Source organism: Scardinius erythrophthalmus (genome assembly GCF_964197995.2).
Source record: "Scardinius erythrophthalmus genome assembly, chromosome: 16".
Lineage (NCBI taxonomy): Eukaryota > Metazoa > Chordata > Actinopteri > Cypriniformes > Leuciscidae > Scardinius > Scardinius erythrophthalmus.
Genome location: NC_138236.1, coordinates 28038165 through 28059294, shown reverse-complemented (window position 1 = coordinate 28059294; position 21130 = coordinate 28038165). Strand labels below are relative to the sequence as shown.

Genomic DNA, 21130 nt, shown 5'->3' with positions numbered 1-21130 from the left:
AGAGCTTCACTTTAGTTTGACTACTATAGCTTGTTGCTTGTTGTTGCTAAGTTTGCCTAAAAATGCAAAAAAATCTAGGCTTTTCATCTAAATGTTGTGATTTTTTCCAAGCATTATTTTAGTTTTTACAGTTGTGTGTACAGTTTTGGGAGGATTGGTATCTCTTCTAAACCTTAAATGACAGGCTTCGCCCAGTTTGGAACGGGTCATGGCTAGGGCAGGAACATTAGAGACTGCAACAAAAAAAATAAGCCAAATGCAATAACATTCACAAGGAACTGTATATTTGTTCACTACTGTTTGTTATTAGATGTTAAAGTCGGCATGGAATGGAAGTTGCATAATTTATTTAAATAACTAGTGCAAAATGCCCGTGCAAAATCAATTTTTGTGTGTGTTTTTAGTAATTGTTGGTTTGGTGTGTTTGAGTGCTCATTGTTACAATTACACAGCAAAAGTTCAGTGACATTTTTATTTGTGCATGGTAGAAAGGACACAGTGAACTCTAGAAAACGCTATGCTTGAGCAAACAATTTGTGAATAAGCTACTACAAATGATGCCCGTGAAAGAGACTGTCAAGTCAAGTCAAGTCATCTTCATTTATATAGCGCTTTTAACAATGTAGATTGTTTCAAAGCAGCTTTACAGAGATAAACGTATAATTTAAGGTAACAGAGATTGTTTTGGCTTTATAGCGGTTCTTTAATAAAGTTATTTTTCAGCTAAAGTTAGTTTTGATTGATTCGCTTCCGTCGCAAGGATCATTTGTTATTAAATTAGGGGCCGCTAAGACGACACCATTCTCTCTACACAGACTTTAAACGCGAACCTGTGAGAAACGCTGATGGCGGTCACATGCGCATTAAGAATTGGTTCTATAGTTATGTGCGTTTGAACATATGTGCGCAAGTTTGTAATTCTCTACAAACCAAGCCTAAACAAAGTACTGGTCTTTTCTTATAAATTTTGATGCAGAATTTTACTTTATTTTGTCACTTCGGGGTAGGTACGCGAAACGAATTTTTCCCGACAACGCTTTATCTGGAGTGGTAAAGGGATCCTCCATAGGGAGAGACTAGTTGGCACTTCAGCACTGTGTTGTCATTGGGTCCAGGCGATGAACGCATTGAATAGGATATGTTTAGTTGGTGAATAGCATAGACTACTATTACACAGTAGCGATAACGTTAAGCGGACCAGAATGAAATATAATATTCAGAAGTAAACAGCATTGCTGACTTACAGATTCAGTTAACATCCACAAATGAATAAGCAACGTCGATTCAGGGAGCAGTGCTTCAAAGTGCCTGTGCAAAATCAGTTTTTGTGTGTGTTTTTAGTAATTGTTGGTTCGGTGTGTTTGAGTGCTCATTGTTACAATTACACAGCAAAAGTTCAGTGACATTTTTATTTGTGCATGGTAGAAAGCAAATACTGATACTGACATAATGACATACAATAAATGTGGAAAATTGAACTACACGATTCAGGGAGCAGACTACACAGTGAACTCTGAGAAAACGCTACTTAAGCTCCGCTGCTTTCTTCCACCCTCTCTGTCTCTGGTCCTGCGCTGTGCTCACTCAGTGTGCAGTGTGAGAGGGGGAGTGGCCAGCAGCTAGAGCAGCAAAAGCCAGTGTGTGCTTCTTTTAACGATATATATTTAACGATATCTTTTGAATTTCTTAACAAACAACCAAACAACATCAAACTTGCTACTCATGCCCTGTCAAGTTTAAAATCCATCGGACTAACGGTTCGAGAGATATGCGAATAAGACACACACACACACACACACACACACACACACACACACACACACACACACACACACACACACACACACACACGCGCGCACGCACACACACACACACACACACACACACACACACACACATACACACACTCTCTCACACACACACACACACACACACACACACACACACAGACAGAAAGACGTTCCCATAATTTATAGATAGATATAATATACAGAAGTAAACAGCGTAGGTGACTTACAGATTCAGTTAACATCCACAAATGAATAAGCGCGACGATTCAAGGAGCAGGCTACACAGTGAACTTGACGATTCAGGGAGCAGGCTACACAGTGAACTCAGAAAAAATGCTATGCTTGAGCAAACGGTTTGTGAATAGGTTACTACAAATGATGGCCATGAATAAAAAATATTATTCAGAAGTAAACAGTGTAGCTGACTGTTTTTGTCATTGTTTATGTGTCAGTGTTTATGTCAGAATGTAGCAAGACCTGTCAAGACACCTGTCAAGTTTGAAATCCATCGGACTAACAGTTCGAGAGATACGCGAATAACAGACAGACACACAGACTGACTGACAGACAGTAGACGTTTCTGTAATTTATAGATAGATGATGTGCACAGACAAATAATTTCTAATAAATACTGCAACATTCCATAAAAAATAAGAATTTTTCATTTTGATTTTCTGTATACATGAATACATTCTGTATTCAATCTGATTAATTCTCCGGCATAGGCCTATCTCTGTAAGTCTAACAGCTTGGAAAAATTCAATCTACATTCCAGTCTGACACTGTAGAACCTGAAGTGCACTATGGAACAGACACATATGGAAAATATCTCTAGGCATAATGTCAATCTTATCCACATATGGAAAAGGGTGAAATGAATCTCAAGCATGTGTGTTCAACATCCAGCTCTCTGAATGGAATTCCCTCTAAAAACATTCAAAAGATTTCCCTATACCTTTCCTGAAATCCAGACTGCTTTTCCTGTTGTAGTTTACAAAACCTTTTCTCTTTTACATTTTGTAAATTTACATTTACGACTTGCTTGCTGACTTTATTGAACCATTTGTCTTTACCACTACCTTCTCTGCTGTGTCTTTCAGGCTCTAAGAGTGTGGTTGAAGTTCAGACTAAAATGTCGGTTTGTGGTGGCCTTCCTTTTTTTCTTCAGTCTGACAATGGCGATGATATACACCCTTCCTCCCTTCCCATCTGAGGAGAGCAGGGTGAATCTACGGGGCCCCCGCAATAACAAACCCAGCAAGCTGGTGGAGAAGTGGTCTCTGAAACCTTACCTTCCAGTGTCTTCATATGGACAGAACAGCAGAACCTGGAAGATCCCTGAAATGAAAGATTCAGCTAAACATCTCCTGATGGTCAACCATCACCAACTATCATTTTCCTCCGGAAAACAAGTTCAGGAAAAAGAATCAATCAAAAAGCATCCAAAAAGTAAAGGAAACAAAATAGAACGATATCTGCAGAACACAAACAAGCATCAAGTCAAGCCATTTGCAGCCAGAGCCAAAAGAGAGCGAGCCAATAGACTAGGAAATAGTAATAACACAACCATCCATCTTCTTCGCTCCAGACATGACCCAGCTTTCCCTCAGCCTGCCAGCATCCAAAGCCTCCGCCCAAATAACAAGATATGCAGGCACAAATGCACTCCAGATGGGGACAGAATAAAGAGGCTTGTGGGGCAGTTCTCTGATACACAGCAGGTGGCAAAACTGAAACAGGCCCCTGGAGAAGCAGGAACACATGAAAGACGAGCAGGGCCCACCGAGAGGAAGAGGCCCAAATCCAGGGCAGAAAACAACGATGGGATTCCAGCAAAGGCTGGCATCAAGGAGTCAGCCACTGACTGGTGTAAGACTGTCTCTGATGAGACTTTTATTGAAAACTGGAACCAGACCAAAGCAGAGACTCTACCCTGGCTCAGTGAGGATGATGTGAAAAAGATGGCGCTTCTCTCCAGTGGCACTGTGTTGAGTAAAGCCAGGCTTCCAGGCCATGGTCAAGTGCTTCAGGTTGGATTCAGTGATAGATATAGCATTTATGCTCCTGCAGGGGACAATCATGTCAAACGCTGCCAGACCGGAAGCTGTGCTCTCATAAAACGCCCCAATGACTGGTTTGAGGTGTTCGCCTTTCACCTGGACAGAGTTCTAGGTCTGAACCGGAGCTTGCCCGCAGTGTTGAGAACATTCCACAGTGAGATTCTACCATACAGGTACACAACTGGATCTCCCAGACCGGTGGTATGGTGGGATCCCAGCATCCAGCATCTGTCTGATGCTGACAATGACCAGAACTCTTTTTCACTTACTTGGCCACAATATCAGACTCTGCTTAAGAGCAGGTGTGGTACTCGAGTACCATTGAACTTTACAACATGTGTGGGAGTTCATCATTCAGAGTGGGGGCGGCTGGCCTTGTTTGACTTCCTGCTGCAGGTAAGAGGCACTGTGAAAACATATTACAACATTTTGGATATTTGGTTTCCACAAACTCCTACTGTATGTCTAATGTGTAAAAATGTATTTTATGAGAGTAAATTGCATATGTAACTTACAAATTACACAAGAAAATGTGATTATCTTCTAATATGAATCCAAAAAAGATTGGGAAATGTAGACAATAGAATAGAAATGGTCACTAACTTAAGTTTAAAAGGTCTACTAGGTTATATGACTCCAGTTTATATGCATTTAAATTATGTCTTTGACCGTTGTGGTTAGAAACTCTTTTATGAGTCACAGAATGTAGGCCTGCCAACTACATAATGGCCTACCTGCCAAGCCTGGTATTTAAAGTAATTCATGTTTAGCATTGGCATTTCTCCTGTTCAAAACAGACTCTCTTAAAAGTGAAGTGTGTGATTTTAGATTTCAAACATGTTTTTTGAACACTTGCCCCATCTGGCATTGTTTAGACTAACAGTAAGTTTTGCCTCTAAGTTAAGTCATTGGTTGAGCCATGATTGCTATGTTGTGCTGGTCGGGATGCTCAGTCAAGTAGGCCTGCTGCACAAAGGTAAAACAAATTCAGATTTTCAGAATAGGTCTGGAGTTGACCAACCAAACAAATCTAAACTGGTTTAGATCAGGTTCAGGGGTAGATCAGGTTCTCAAACATTCACAATAAAAGTTCTCTGTCTATTCAGGGTTTGATCCACAGTTGAATCTCTATTATAAATTTACACAAATGGCATATTAAACAACAAGATAAGAAGAAACAGCACTGCTTTAAGTTAGAGAATGCATCTGAAAGACTCAACTGGATTATTTTTGTAATTTATAGGTTCACAACAAGCTTAAAAGAAAGCATACAGTATAAGCTTAATCATTTTAAAAGTTACAGTGTAAATTCTAACGCTTTAAATTTAAATGAATATTTGCATATAAATAAAAGCTTAATAACAATATTGAAAACCAAACTCAAAATTGCCTGTTGTCTTTAAATATTATATAGGAAATGAGAAAACACTTTTTTACACACTTCACCTATAAGCAGTTTCATATAAGGCTGCTTTTGATTTTTCTTCCTTGTCAGCTTTCTAATGATAGCTCTCAGAATGATTTTTAATTAAAAATGCAATCACTGTGAGTTCATGACCAAGTCAACCTAGTTGTTTAAAACAATGTTTATGAGTGATAACAGGATACTGAACTTACTGTAGTTCCTACCCAGCTGAATCACAGGCAGGTTCAAAATGTTAGAGTGTTGCATTGAATTGAATGTGTGTGTTTGACATGCATTTAATGAAATGGTGATTTAGCTCAGTTTAATTATCTCTTCATGACCTACTATGAACAAACATGTTATCAACCCATTGTTGTATTTCATTTATTTTCTTGGATTATTTTTTTTTTTTTTTTTGACTTCTAAGATAGGTAAGCTGCCATCAGCCCATCACAAACTTGGCAGAGGAGTGTAAACAGGTCATTCTCAGGATTCATTGATGTTCCTTGTGTGTTGCTGACGTACTATAGACTTAATTAACAGGATACTGAACTTACTGTAGTCACATTATTTGATGGATTATTTCAGATTGGATTGATTTTCATAGGATAATCATACAAGTAATGTGATTTACGTAATCAGATTACTTTTTTCAAGTAACTAGTAAAGTAACAAAACTTTTAAATTTACAACAAAATATCTGAATTAACAAAAAAACACAAGATTTGTTTAGCCATTTATCTTATATTGTCTTGTTTAGACATCTCTCTTGTCCCCAGAGAAATCGGGATAAAGATGCAGAGGCATTGTACCCTGGAAATCCAGAGTTCTCGCGAGAGCACAAATTGAATTTGCTCAGCGAGTTTACTCTGGCGTCGAGTAATGATGCTCATTAAATATGCCCTTGTATCCGAGCTGCACCAATCACATCGGGTTATCTGATATAGGCGGGCCAGAGGCAAGCTAAACAGATGACGACAGCGCTGTGATGTCAAAGTCATTAGTAAACATTGCAAGATGGCTATGGATGAACACCAGTTGTTTGAAACGGCTTTGGCCGCTACAATGAACGAGTTAGACTTGGCTTTTTATCTAAAAGAGGAACAGAAGACGGCGCTCGAATCGTTCCTTTGCAAGAAGGGCGTTTTTGCTTTTTTGCCGACCGGATACGGTAAGAGTCTAATCTACCAGTTAGCTCCGCTGGTAGCTAAGCGTTATGGGGCTTGTTGTGATTGGTCGTAGTGTTATCCAATTGCGTGCAGTGAGATTTTCAAATGCATACTTGGTGCCGCCCCTCGAGCTGGCCGATTTTCATTAGTCGATGCCAGACCATTATTCTTTCAGATTTAGGTCTGGATTTCCAGGCTAGAGGCATTGTGTGCGCTGTGTTAACATTATGGTTATTGTAGTTCTAGACTACATTTATTTACTCATCTCTTGCACAAAAAACAGATGCAGTATTTCCCAAAAATTAATAAAAACAGTAAAATGCAAACTCATAATATTAGACAAACCTGTAACAATGAAATATTTTAAAGATGGCAAATATACCTTGGGCCAGATTTACTAAACAGTGCAAATTAGCGTGAGAGGGCAATTTCATAAAAGCTCCAATGGGAAGGGAAAGTTCTGTGCATGATCTACTGACGACGCGCACAAAGAACACAGACTCAGCCGGATCATTTCCATAATGACCAACACAATCTACCAAGAGCAGTGCAAATTAGCATCTGGTTTAAGACACGTTTTGATCGTCAAATAATGCCGTAAATACCAGTAAATTGACCGTAGTAAATCACCTTGCATGATTCATTTAAATACTCCCCTCCCATAAATTTTGCGTCTGAAAGGGAAACTCCTACAAATGCATTTGCAATAAGGTCAGCTGCAAAAATAACCCTGTCCACTCCTTTTCAGCACTAACTTTTCACTGCGTGTCTTTAGTAAATCCTGACAGTACACCTAAAGAGGGTTTGCACTGGCGCAAGCTGTTAGTAAATCTGGCCCCTTGTGTGAAAGGGCCTTTACATTTGCAAAAAATAGTTTTTTTTTAATATAAAAAACAAACAAACAAACAAGCAAGCCCAGGCTAGATGAAAAAAAGTAATGCAAAGTAATGTAACACATTACTTCATTTAAAAAGTAACTAAGTAACGCAATTAGTTACTTCTATAGGGACAAACACAATATTGTAAGGCATTACTTTTAAAAGGAAACTTTCCCCAACACTGATCATACATGACATGGTTCAAACAGATTTGTAGTTGACTGTAACAATATAGAATTGGGGATAATGCTTTTCATTGAAAAACTTGTTGACATGAATTTAAATATTGGGGGTTCCCAAATAACTATGAAGATTACTACTAATGATAAAAAGTGAAAAAAGGTCAAACAAACAAATTCATTAATTAATTAATATTTCATAATAATTTCCAGAGCATCATCCATCCAAGCACACTTATTTTATGTTGGCAACGTTGGAAAAGTAACAAGAGAGACTTTAATTCACTGTGAATGATTATATATCTAATCTTGATCACATGAGGATTGTGATTCGGTATCACATCATTAACAGGTTTAGATGATGTCTTTTACACTTTTCTTCCTCTCCTCCACTTTTTGCTCCACATAGTAGCAATTCTTTTAAGAACCATTGTCATCATGGTGACGTTTAATTAAAATTTTGAACATAGGTAATAGAAAAAAATCCATGCATGCGTCCTTTCTAATGAACAGGTTGAAAGTGAAAGTGACTGGTTGAAATGTACTTTGTGGTTTTGAGCTTTTATGATAATATTAACAAAAGTACAATTATCGCTCTCTTTAACTAATTTTAACACAGAACGTTTTTAAGACATTCCATGCAATTTACAGCACAAAAATGTCATTAAATGTTGTAACTTGGTGTTTCTTTTGTGGAGTTTGTACTGTTTTAAGTCTACAGACTACAGGAGTCTCAGACTACAGGAGTTTCAGGCCGAGTTATGCCCGATTTACCCCTCCCGAAATTCGGGGAGAAAAAACATGTCCAGGGCATCAGTCGGTTCTGATGTCCAGATTATCTGATAATGTGAGGCATTTAGAGATCTTTTAGAAATCTTAAACCTCCCGATGTGCTCGATGACACATTGGGGCCGCCCCGGGGTGGGTTTGTAACTCTACAACCATGCATCAGTTAGTATATGCTGTTCTATGAATATGCAAATTAGCCCCGTCTCCACTCACTCACACCAGCTCAGAGATCCACTCGTTGATGATCACACATTGACGTGATTGGTTACAAGGTAGTTTGTGACGTCAGAAACACCAGCGATCTCAAAACGTGTTTTTGAGACTGTCTTTGGTTCACTGCATTTTTCAAGGAGAAAATTCTCAACAATGATGTTGACTTGTGAATTTAAACATGGATTGTCTTAAAGCATATTAAAAACACCACATAGACATATAAACAACATTAAAAGCTGGATTTTCACCACAGGGGGGACTTTAACAATATCTTGCAGAGTGTGATGCGCCAAGATTTCCCAATCGGTTAAGTTTAAACACTCCTGTAGTCTGAGCCCGGCTTAAGAGTTTAAGAAAAACACTTCTTCCCGCTTGATTACAAACCATGCCAAAACAAGAGTGAAAATATCACTTGATGGCAGATGAGGCAGAATGTGAGGGCATGTGTAATTGCATGTGCTCATGAATGTGCTTGATGGATTTGTGAGTATAATCTGTGTGTGAAAACTGTGCGCTGTAAAAATGTGGGTGTATGGATGCCCATGAATAATACATTGGGTCTTAGAAGAAAAGTCAATAGCTGTAACATGGCCAACAGCTAATAGCTTTGTATTGATTTAGTGAAATTGCTGACTGGGACCCTTGAACACTTGTTCCTCTCTATTCATTTAGCACCTCTGATGACACTGATGTGAAACCTCACACCCTTAAGCACAGAACAGTGTGAAGGACACACTCACTGTCACCACAAGACCTTCTGTGTGCCGCTCTGAAATCTTGATCAGTGGTTCTTAATTGGGGCCACAGATCTTGCCTGATAGGATCATAAATGAGATAATGCATAAAATGCAATGCAGCCAACCATAAAATCATACTTGGGTAGCAAATTACATAGACTTGTTGCGAGGAGGAAAACACTTCACATACATTTTGTTGTTGAAGTCAAATCATTTGTCATTTTTACCACATTATTTGTTCCACGTGTTTACATTTACCTTCATACAGCGAACTTCCATGGGTGAAACGCGGTAATCTCATTATGAATTCACATGATTTGAAATTTTGTGCGAGAGACACGAGGTGAACATTTTCTTAATTTGGATTTCACATCAGAATCAAGGGGATTTTTTGTGAAATTTGTCACAGCAGCATGGTTTGGAAGCAAACTCTAACCAAGAGATGCTTCATGCATCGCTACACTATTGACATATATAATGGCCAGCTATTGTTAATGCATTTATTTAAAAAAATAATTTTTCATTCATTTTTATAAATTAGTATTCCATTATTTCTCCTCAACTTTTAAAAAACTTTATCCTTTTCCCTGACTTTTCCAGGCAAGGAAATCCTAATTAAAAAAAAATAAAAAAATTAAAGCTGCAAGCAGCATTTATCGGGGTTCAAGCAATTAAGGCCTTTAAGACCTTTAAGCACAAAAGCATCAAAAGTTATTAAGTTTTATTTAGCAAGCATGTAACCAGTGACATAATAGATGGAAAAGACCATTTACAGCCAATACAGGCAATGTACCATATGGTTTTAAAGCTTTTTAACAGTTATAGCGCCACCTATCGCCCGATCTCCATAAAATTTGGCATGCTTGTTAATGATGTTATGTCACATATGCTCACCAATTTTTGTGAAGTTCTGAGTTTTCATTTAGGATTTATAGGCTTTTTAGTGTATTTTGCCACTCCCCTTTTCTAAATGACCCTATTACAGTCATCCAAATGTAAAAGTCCAACTTTTTTTAAATAATTATTGATCTAGAGAGTCCAGAGAGTCCCTAGACTGGTCTGGTTCCGATCGGGCCAAAAACCAGGGACTAGTTTGCAAAAGTAGGTTTCGGACAAAATTCGACATAGCGGAAAATTTTTCCTGCCTAAATCGAAATTGGCCATTTTGTCCGCCTTGAGCCGGGGATCACAGTGGTGTAAAACACTTGGGTCTGGGTCAAACGGTCTGCTTGCTGTAGCGTCACCTATGGGCCAATCGGGGTCATACTCTGATAGGTTGTCCCCAAATTGAGGCCTACCATCTGGTCAGGTTTCAAGTCTCTAGGCCTTACGGTTTGCCCTGCACGATGCGTTTTACGAATCCTTATAATTACAATAGGGTTTCAGCATTTCGTGCTTGAACCCCGAAAAATAAATAATCAGTGAGTACCCGGGATAGAAGTAAAACCATTTGAGAACCATTAAGCTAAAGATGCATAATGGCTTATATTTTCTCCTCTTTAAGATATTTTTCAATTTCACAGTTTCTATTCAACAGATTCTATGACACGGGAGCTGGATACTTAAATATATTATAATATATATTGAGTTGCAATATTCAAATATTTTTGTTACTTGTTTGTAAGTGGTTAAAAGTCTGAGTACAACAGGGTCCAAATCTGCAACAAAAAAAAAAAACAACAAAAAAAAAAAAAAGGTGATGTCAAATTAATAGTATATGTTTAACTTCCCACATTCCTTCACGGTCAAATACAAACATTTGTGACATGGACCATGTGAACTCCTTCGTACAAAACGTTAGATTTCCTTGCCTCTTTTTGAAGGATGCAAGATGCTTTTTAATCAAATTGTTATTTTGAATACGCTAAATATAATGGTTACATTTTATTTCGATGGTCACTTTTGAAACTATACAGTAAGTAACTTTGCAAGTACATGTTAACTAACTCTCATTAGTGTATTAGCAGACTTTTATGGTGAAATTCGGTGTTAGAATAAGTTGACATTTGAAAGTTACTTATAGTTAGATCAACTATAAGGAACTAAAGTGGACTATTGAAAAACAGTGTTACCAAAATAATTTGAAATTACAATATTTTCGTTAATTTTGTTTCATTAAAAATGCAAAACAGAAGTATCTTCTTTTACCAATAGAGTAATGTGCTATGTATAAAATCTCTGTATATGTAAACCCAACATCACTCAAACCAATGGCAAAAATGGTTTTCTTGGTTTCTGAGCAAAAGGTTACATGATTCAAAATTTGAGAAGCTGTGACATGGAAATGTCTTCGACAGAAATGCTCTGTGGCATTCACCATGGTTCAGTGGCAGTACTGGGCTTGAACATTACGTAAGCGAGCCCTAAGGTTATCGCAGTTCCGGCTGTGTAAAGAAAGAGAGCATAGATTTGAGTATGATGTGCAAGAGGAACACAATGTGTGTTGACGACTGTCTGCTTCTGATACTGCTAACTGACAGCAGCTGTCACAGGCACTGAGCTGATGTTAAAATCTTATTATTCTGAGTATAATATCAGCATGTAGACAAGTGACATAAGCATCTATTTTTAAGGTTACATTTTCAACATAATCGACAAAGACTTTTCTTATACTAACAATCATGGTTCTGTTACGTCTGGACTATATTTGTTTGTCACGATGGTTGCTGATTTGATTTCGTCATTCTGTTCAGCTGTTCATTATTAAATAGCTTAGTTGATCTGTGTATAATAGTTCCTGTGTTTTCAGTTCTCATTTGTCCGGTCTCATCTATGTTATGGTTGTGTTTGCTTGCCTGCCTTTGTTTGGATTTACCTGTGGATCCTATTAAAGACTGTCTTGGATCTTTATCTTCTTCGTCAAGATCCAAGACAGTCTTTAACAGTATCCACAAGTAAATCCAAACAAAGCCAGGCAAGCAAACATAACCACAAAAGAGACACGATTATTTTATATATGTAAAATCGTCATTTACTCATGTCATAGCAAACCTTTATAGATTTTATGTATTCATTTTATATATTTTTATATAATTTTTTCCCCATGAAACACAAGAAGTTAAAGGAACACTCCACCTTTTTTTGAAATAGGGCTTATTCACCTTCTTTCCTACATTTAGATAGGTGGGCAAATGCATTTTTGTCTCAGTACATGCATTGTTTTAGTTTGACAGGGTCGGCCCTAGCTTAGCTTAGCATAATGAATGGAATCCTTTGTTGCCAGCTAGCATGTCCTGAGTAAAAGTGATATAAAAAATAAAAAAACCCAACCTAATTACTTCTTGTGGCCTGCGTATTCACAACGAGTACAAATAGCGATGCAGACTAACACTAGGCGATTTCCTATGCAGATATTGACTTGGGACTATATAAGGGGGAAGCACAGGCGAAGCACTGCTACTTGGGCGCAGAGATATCACGCCCAAGTAGCAGTGCTTCGCCTGTGCTTCCCCCTAATATAGTCCTTAATATATAAGTCAATATCTGCCTAGGAAATCGCCTAGTGTTAATCTGCATCGCTATTTGTACTCGTTGTGAATACGCAGGCCACAAGAAGTAATTAGGTTGGGTTTTTTTATTTTTTATATCACTTTTACTCAGGACATGCTAGCTGGCAACAAAGGATTCCATTCATTATGCTAAGCTAAGCTAGCGCTGACCCTGTCAAACTAAAACAATGCATGCACTGAGACAAAAATGCATTTGCCCACCTATCTAAATGTAGGAAAGAAGGTGAATAAGCCCTATTTCAAAAAAACGGTGGAGTGTTCCTTTAAGCAAAATGCTCCAAGGTGCTCTTTTCCATAGAGGTGTTCTTTCCCGTCCATTCCATAACAATTGACTGTGATTTACTCTTTCAAGTTCAAAATAAAGTATGTGGTGAAACAAATTATTAAAAATAAAAATGTTCTGCTGTATTCCAAGACTTATGACACAAGTTTTGTGATAAACAGGCCAAAGTTTATATTGTTATTGATAATCTTCCCTTCCACCCTAGTCTCAAATCACTTTTGATCATTATGGAGCCCCACACATGAAAAAAATAAATAAATGTAGGCCTATATCGTGGCAATTAATTAACATTTCATTCCCATGACTTATTAATACGTCAGGACGTTTTACCAATTCATTCCCTCATTTTAAGTAAATTATGTGCACAATATAATAATTAGTTGCCTCGAATGACTAAATCGTGGCCACATTGTAATAATTCGTTCCCTTGTTTTAGTTCAATCAAATCGAGGGAACGAATTAATAAATCGTTGGAGCGAATTATTAACAAGACAATCTCCATGAAATTAAAAGGGTAAAAAATTATGACAAAATTGCAATAAGCCATTTCACCATTTCGGTTTTATTTCAAATAATTGTGCAGCCCAAACATGAATTTCAATACATGCAATAAGACTATACAATATATTAAACCAATTGGCATTTTTGAATAAATTATGCTTTGTCTCAGAACTACCTTTAATTGCATGTATTGGAATCAGGTTTTGGTCATTACATTAACAATGGACATGCACCAATTTTTATTTTTTACAAAAAAAAGCAAAAACAAAACAAAAAGCATTTTAAGAGTTTTAAGTCCATGAGGAAAAAAAAAAAACTTATTACATTTAAAAGCAGAATTATTACCCAGCTATTGAAATATCCATTTTCAGTGGATAAACAGTGTTGTTCTGAGATCAGACCTGGTTCACTTTACAATGTGAAATATAGCAGTGATATGTCAGAATGGCTTGTGGAGTTTGAGGGGGAAGGAAGGTGTTCAGAATGAGCTGGTAAAACACACTTTCTGCACCACAGGGTCACAGCTCACCTTAACTCCTCACCCACAATGTGGTATCATGACACACAGGAACCAAAGAGGAGGAATGTTGTTATATCTTGTGAGAAAAGATAAACCACAGTATCACCACTGGAATCTCTTAATACTCTCTGCCCTGAAAGTAGTTGCTTACCTTGTTAAAGGAAGAATGAGTCGTAAAACTGTTCATACTACTCTGGGTTAGAAAATAATCCGGAGTACTTAGGACTCATGATTGTATAAAGTAGGCTTACACTGAAAATTCTGTGTTAACTCTCTTATTTGAATATTTGTGAGGTTAATAACACTGATTAAACAAGTATGTGTTGTGGGCATCTATGGTTACATGAAGATATTTACATCCATGGAACCTTTCCACTGAACAAAAGGTTCTTTATAGTGGAAAAAGGTTATTCAGAATACTCAAGTGTTCTATGCACTAGGGGAAAAATGGTTACCTGAAAGGTTCTTTGGGGAACCAAAATTGATTTTATGGCATTGCTGAAAAAAACAAAACAAATTGGAACCTTAATGTCACAAGTATGTTGGTTTGGTTCTGTTCTGTTCCTGTTTGCCTGTGTTCCCGATCCTTGTTTGTTTCTATGGTTACTGATTATGTTAGGCACCTGTCTCCAGTTCTGTTAATTAGCCTCATTGTGTATTTTCTTGTGTATTGTGTTGCGTTTTCCTTAGTAGGTTTTCTAGTGTTAACCATATGTTATAGCGTGTAGTGCTTTGTTTTACCTAGTGTTCATTAAAAGTCAGTTTGATCATCTCCTTGTGTCTTTCTTGGATTAGTACAGTTCACCGTAACACTTTATTTTTAAGTTACAAATAGTTTAAAAAGTGAAGATGTAGTTTACAAGCCTTATATTCATGTCTATTGACATAGTATAAGAGAGATTAACCGTGTCTATTTGGTCACACTTTAGTTTAGGGAACACATATTCACTATTAACTATGACTTTTGACTCAATAAACTCCTATTTTACTGCTTATTAATAGTTAGTAAGGTAGTTGTTGTAGTGGTTAAGTTTAGGTATGGATTTAGGGATGTAGAATATGGTCATGTAAAATAAGGCATTAATATGTACAAATAAACAGCCAATATGCTAGTAATATGCATGCTAATAAGCAACTAGTTAATAGTGAGAATTGGTCCCCAAACTGGAATTGTTACCGTCTATTTTTCATATAACAGAGATTACAGAGCATTTTATTTCTTTTCATTTGTTGCTTTTTAGGTGAATGACAGACTGGACCGGTCTTGCTGTGGTTTCAGACCAGACCCATCAGACCTGTGTGTAGAAAACCTCCTGCATATCAAATGTGAAAACCCAAAGGACTTAAATCTGGTGCACATCCTGGTAAATGAAATATTGATATTTGTCAGATCATCTGATTATAACATACCAATACAAAGCAGCACACAACATCCTCACATCATCTGATATGATCTCCCAGTTGTGGAGAAAAGGGTCCTATATTTTATAGATGTGAAATGGATTATTTATAAAGAAACAGTTATTCAAGGGTACACGATAAGTGCACTTGTAATTCATTGTATTATATTAGAGGATAAAGCATATATATATATATATATATATATATATATATATATATATATATACTGTATATATATATATATATATATTCATATTATATATATTTGGAGGATAAAGGATATATTTATATATTTTTTTAAATATACGTAAAATCCTTTTTACCTTGTTCAAGTGTCCTTAAACTAGTCTGGAGTTCATTTGACTTTGAAGAGAGTAAACATGGATAAATAATGATACTATGGCTTCAGTGAAACTTGAAGCAGTTCCTTTTTTATTCATCTAGTTTTATTGACTGGTCTCACAACAAGGTCACATAGCTGGCAAGCATTCGTTTTTCTACCAGGAGAGAGTATAAAAAAATCCTTTCATTCTGCTTTCCAATATCAAAAGTAATAACTTTCCAACAGCTCTTGAGATCTATGTGAAGTTTGAGCTCCCACTCAAACTGTGAGTTAGAAACCCAGCTATATTAAGTGAGGCAGCTACAATGAGTCAAGGCAATCCGTTTCCATGGGAGCCTTTAGATTGGTTCTGTAGTCATTATCTGATAGTGTTCGGAGAACTGGAGAAATGCAGCTCCAAAAGTCATCTGTTTTAAAATTGCTTGCTCACAAAAAAATTCCACAATTTTGGAAATATCTCCCTGTCACTTAGAAGCTCACAGCAACTAGTATAATTCATAAAAGCTGTCTTTTTTTGTTAACCCTAACCCTGAAATTAAACGTGCATGTGAAGTGAAAAAGTCATATTTTATGCCAGTCTGACTTTTTGGCAGACAGGATGTTTCAGTGTTATTTTAGTCTTGACGCAATTCAACAGAATTGAAAAAGAAAAAAGAAAAGAGGTCCAGCATTTGGTATCAGGTGTCACTTGGTTTTATATTTTGTGTCTAATGCAATGCAATTAAAACAATAATAATTAAGTGTGACTTAAATGGTTTGTTCAATAACAACAAAAAAGACAATTCTGTCATCAATTGCCCTTTGCAAAACACAAATGATAGATATTAAAACCTGAGAGATTTCTGTCCCTCCATCAAAGTCCACACAACCAAAACTGTGATACTTCAAAAAATTTCAAGACATTGTAAACACAATATTAATCTAGTGGTTAATCCAGGTCTTCAAAAGTGACATTATGGCTTTATATGATAATGTAATTTAGTCTTTAAAATAAAAATTGATTAATGTTCATCAAAGCAGAAGCTCAAATGCGCTTGCTTGACGCACAATAATCAATGAGGTTTGTTCTTGTGGGTCACACAAGCACGTTTGATCTTCTGCAAGAACCAATAAAAGGTTGGTTCTCACATGCCAAGCAAATACAGTTGTGCTTCTGTTTACCACATTTGATGTGCTCTATATGTATGTGTGTTAATTAATGTTTATGCGAATAAAAGCCTAAATTAAATCTGTTGAAGTCTTATAACGCGATCAAGTCTCTTTTGATAACGCGATCAAGTCTCTTTTGAAGAGTTGGATTAAACTGCTCAACTTGAACAAATCTGTGGGCATTGAAGAAATTAGAAATTGCTCATGCTTCATTAAAAATAGTAAAATTGAACAAAAGTCTTATGGTTTTTGGAATGACATGAGAGTGAGTAATTGACAGAATTTTTATTTTTCAAACAATTTGGGGCCTCTGCACATAATATACCAGTAAATAACGATGAATCGTTTTAAGTTATGGTCTATGTAAACCTCTATTTATAGGTTCGGAAGACAGAACCATCCAGACTGGTTTTTATTGACAATGCAGGAAGACCTCACCAGCCACAAGACAATCTCAACTTCAGACTTGTTAAAGGTATTGATGAGTAAGTATTAATATTTGTACTACCGTACTGTTTACAGCAGGGGTCTCCAACCCTGATCCTGGAAAGATACTTTCCTGGAGACTTCAATTCCAACTAGAGTCAAGTCAAGTCAAGTCAGTCAAGTCATCTTCATTTATATAGCGCTTTTAACAATGTAGATTGTTTCAAAGCAGCTTTACAGAGATAAGCGTATAATTTAAGGTAACAGAGATTGTTTTGGCTTTATAGCAGAGTTAAGTTATTTTCCATCTAAAGTTAGTTTTGATTGAATTGCTTCCGTCGCAACGATCATTTGTTATTAAATTAGGGGCCGCTAAGACGACACCATTCTCTCTACACAGACTTTAAACGCAAACCTGTGAGAAACGCTGATGGCGTTCACATGCGCATTTAGAATGGGTTCTATAGTTATGTGCGTTTGAAAATACGCAGGTTTGGAATTCCCTACAAGCCAAGGCTAAACAAAGTACTTGTCTTTCCTTATAAATTTTGATAAAGAATTTTATTTTATTTTGTTGCTTTGGGGTAGGAACGTGAAACGAATTTTCCCGACAACGCCTTATCTATATAGTGGTAGAGGGATCCTCCATAGGGAGAGACTAGTTGGCACTTCAGCACTGCGTTGTCATCGGTCCAGGTGAAGGTCCTTCGTCAGATCTGGATACGGCCTGGATCCGGCAGGCTACAGGAAAACCTCGGGATAAACACAAACACTAAAATTAGCGTAGATGCCATTCTTCTCATGATGTAACGAGTACATCAGGATTTATGGGAAGTGAGCATGTGAGCGCAGCTGTAATATTTCCTCCGGAGCGGAAAGCGCCTTTCTGAAGATTCAGCTCCGCTTGCTCAGGGTCGTTCGCTCATCCCAGAATGCTCTTTATGATATGCTGGTTCAAGAATACGTGAAGCAATAGGTCTAAGGTTATGGAGTTCAAATATTGTTTTAAGGAGGTTACGAACCTTATACATAGCCTAAATGCACGGTAAACATCAAAGTTAAGAATAAAGAAGAAGAAATTGAGAGAAATGGTGAACGTGATTTCACCAAGTACAACATGTTCCTGGATCAACTTCATTGTTGATATGTTGATCCAGGAACATGTCTTAATTGGAAAAAATCACTGTGACCCTTGCGGGAGCGGGATTTGAACCCTTCTCCAAACACGCCTATCAGCAATTTTCAAGTAACCCTGAACACTTTGATTAGCTGGTGCAGGTGTGTTAAATTGGGGTTGGAGCTAAACTCTGCAGGATAGTAGCTCTCCAGGGTAGGGTTGCACGAGTCATTCATAAGTTCTTAAATTAGAGCTAAAGTCAACACTAGAGGCTTAGGGGCTGTTTACACGACACCGTTTTCATCTAAAAATGTTATAACGTAATGCGTTTTGGCCGTTCGTTTACACGACGGGTTGGGTCGTTTTGGGTGCCACACAACAGCGTTTTGGGTGCCTGAAAACTCAAAGTGTCCAAGTCTCTATGTAAACAACAAAAACGAGAATCTCTAAAGACGATGACATCATGCACATCCGTTTTACGTGTTCAGTCTATAGTGTTTCATCACCATCGAATGGCCTGCCAGCAGATTTGAATGAGGATAGTTTTGAAAACGGTGTCGTCTGTACGCAGAAAACTCAAAGAAAAAACGTATCCGTTTTTAAGCATATTTTTGTCATGTTTAAGTACCCTTAGAAACTACTAGATAATGTGTAACTACTCTGTACTATATATGGTTGCACCATTTGTTCTGAAGGCAGAATGTAGCAAGTAGGTCATAAGCTCTGCATAAAGTAATCTGTAGTCGCATAATGCAATGCTTAGTCAAGTCGTCACCTTCATTTATATAGCGCTTTTAACAATACAGATTGTTTCAAAGCAGCTTTACAGTGATAATACGAACAGATAAATGTATGATTGTTTGGCTTTACAGCAGCTCTAGAATAAAGTTATTGTCCAGCTAAAGTTAGTTTTGATTGATTCACTTCCGTTGCAAGGATCATTAGTTATTAGTTAGAGCTTACCCTCAATAATCCAATAGCTGGCTGCAAATATTTGAAGTTGATTCAAGAAATGCCTTGAAATTTTGTTTATCCATTATTCTAACTTATTTTGCATCATGTAACTAACAATAAAAATATGTTTCCTATGAAATACGAAACGACTTAATCATTAATAACATTATATACCCCAGTTTCATAGACAAGGCTAATTACTTCCTTAAATATTTACTTTATACATATTACATTTCAACTAAGTTTAATGCTAAAAACGTAGTGCCCCTTTACGTCAAAACAAGGCTTGTAAGCAACGTACACACAGCTGGTGCAACCGGCCACAGGAGCAGGGGTTAAGACCCCTGGTTTACAGTGTTATTGTATAAACATATGGCTAGAGTGGTGTGGCCAAGTATAAAACTGGTTAAAATGTGTTAACTATTACTAGTTTGAACCATGACTTCTTAGCATTGTGACCTTGAGCAACACACTGTTGACCCTGAGGAAATATCCCTGTAAAATGCATTGCAAGTACATTTGGATAAAAAAGCCAAGAAGTAGAAAAGTTATGTTTACTGATTCAAATTTTAGAATAAGGATATTGTTATAATTACAGTATTGTTAGAAAAAAATAAGCCCTTCTACTGATCAACATGTACAAAACTGTGTAAAAACAGTGTAAAGGCCCGTTCACACCAAGGACGATAGCTATAACGAGAACGATAAAGATATGGTTCTAAAAATATATATATAATATAACAGAAAAGCAGGGTTTACACCACAACTAACGATAACGGCACAGAGAAACAATATCTTTGGAATCACTTTCAAAACAAAATTTTTTAGCTGATGAATGATGAAAACATTGATAGTCAATCAGAATCCATCCTGCTTTAAAGAGCTGGAGCTCTTAAAGTGGCAGATGATATAACTGCACTCTTAGAATAAATGGTATGATATTGTGTGTTGGTGTGGCCACTAGTTATTTTTATAGTTATCATTCTTGATGTGAACAGGCCTTAACTGTGACTATTTGTTGATTGCCAGGTTTCCGGAACGTGCTGTTTCAGTGCTGCAGTCAGGATGTCTGGAGAGGATGCTTCTTCGCTCCCTATCTGTGGATCAGGAATTCTGGATGAGCAGAGGAAAGGTGTCCGGACTCAAATCTCTCATCCGGCACATAGAACAGAGAGCCAAGGCCCTTATCCAGCATATACAAGAGAAGAAACTGAGACTTAGCAGAGGTCTATAACTCTCCCAAGAAGAGATTCTTACATTTTGTAAATAATCAATTACTGAATTCTCAGAGGACACAAAAGATTTATGGAAATTGTTTGCTTTGATTTGGTTCGCCCAGATTAATTTATGTGCATGTCTCGAAGTGTGTTTGATGTGCTGTTTACAAAGTTATGCAAACTATGGGAGACAGCTTAAATGAGAGGAGGCAGTGCATTTGCATGGATTTTTGAGTGATTTCTCTAATCAGTGTTGAACTTTGATTAACTGATGCTCTCAGTATATGAGAGAAGAGATTCCAGATGGTCATTTGCAAAGCAGGACTCATGCAGAGGCCCATCACTGTGAAGAGACTTACACTATGTCCTACGCAGACACGATGCAATAAGATTTCAACAACAAGCTATTTATCTTTATCTATTTATCCGGTGGCACACAGTTACAGCCAATTAGAAGATATGTAATATTTAATGGACAGTTATGAGGAGT

The 21130-nt window shown here is 37.1% G+C and overlaps 1 protein-coding gene across 3 annotated transcripts in view; it reads left to right on the top strand.

Moving 5' to 3' along the window:
• Window positions 1–20855, top strand: part of gask1a (golgi associated kinase 1A) — a 35184-nt gene extending 14329 nt beyond the window's left edge. Inside the window, exons 2-5 of one of the 3 annotated variants that reach the window (XM_081388862.1) lie at window positions 2891–4246; window positions 15275–15397; window positions 17308–17411; window positions 20453–20855. In XM_081388862.1, coding sequence (XP_081244988.1) covers window positions 2891–4246; window positions 15275–15397; window positions 17308–17411; window positions 20453–20657 — 1788 coding nt within the window. In that variant the 3' untranslated portion in view covers window positions 20658–20855. The remainder of the gene's footprint in view (window positions 1–2890; window positions 4247–15274; window positions 15398–17307; window positions 17412–20452) is intronic. The other 2 variants (XM_081388863.1, XM_081388864.1) reach the window with 2 other exon arrangements.
• Window positions 20856–21130: the final 275 nt, after the last annotated feature.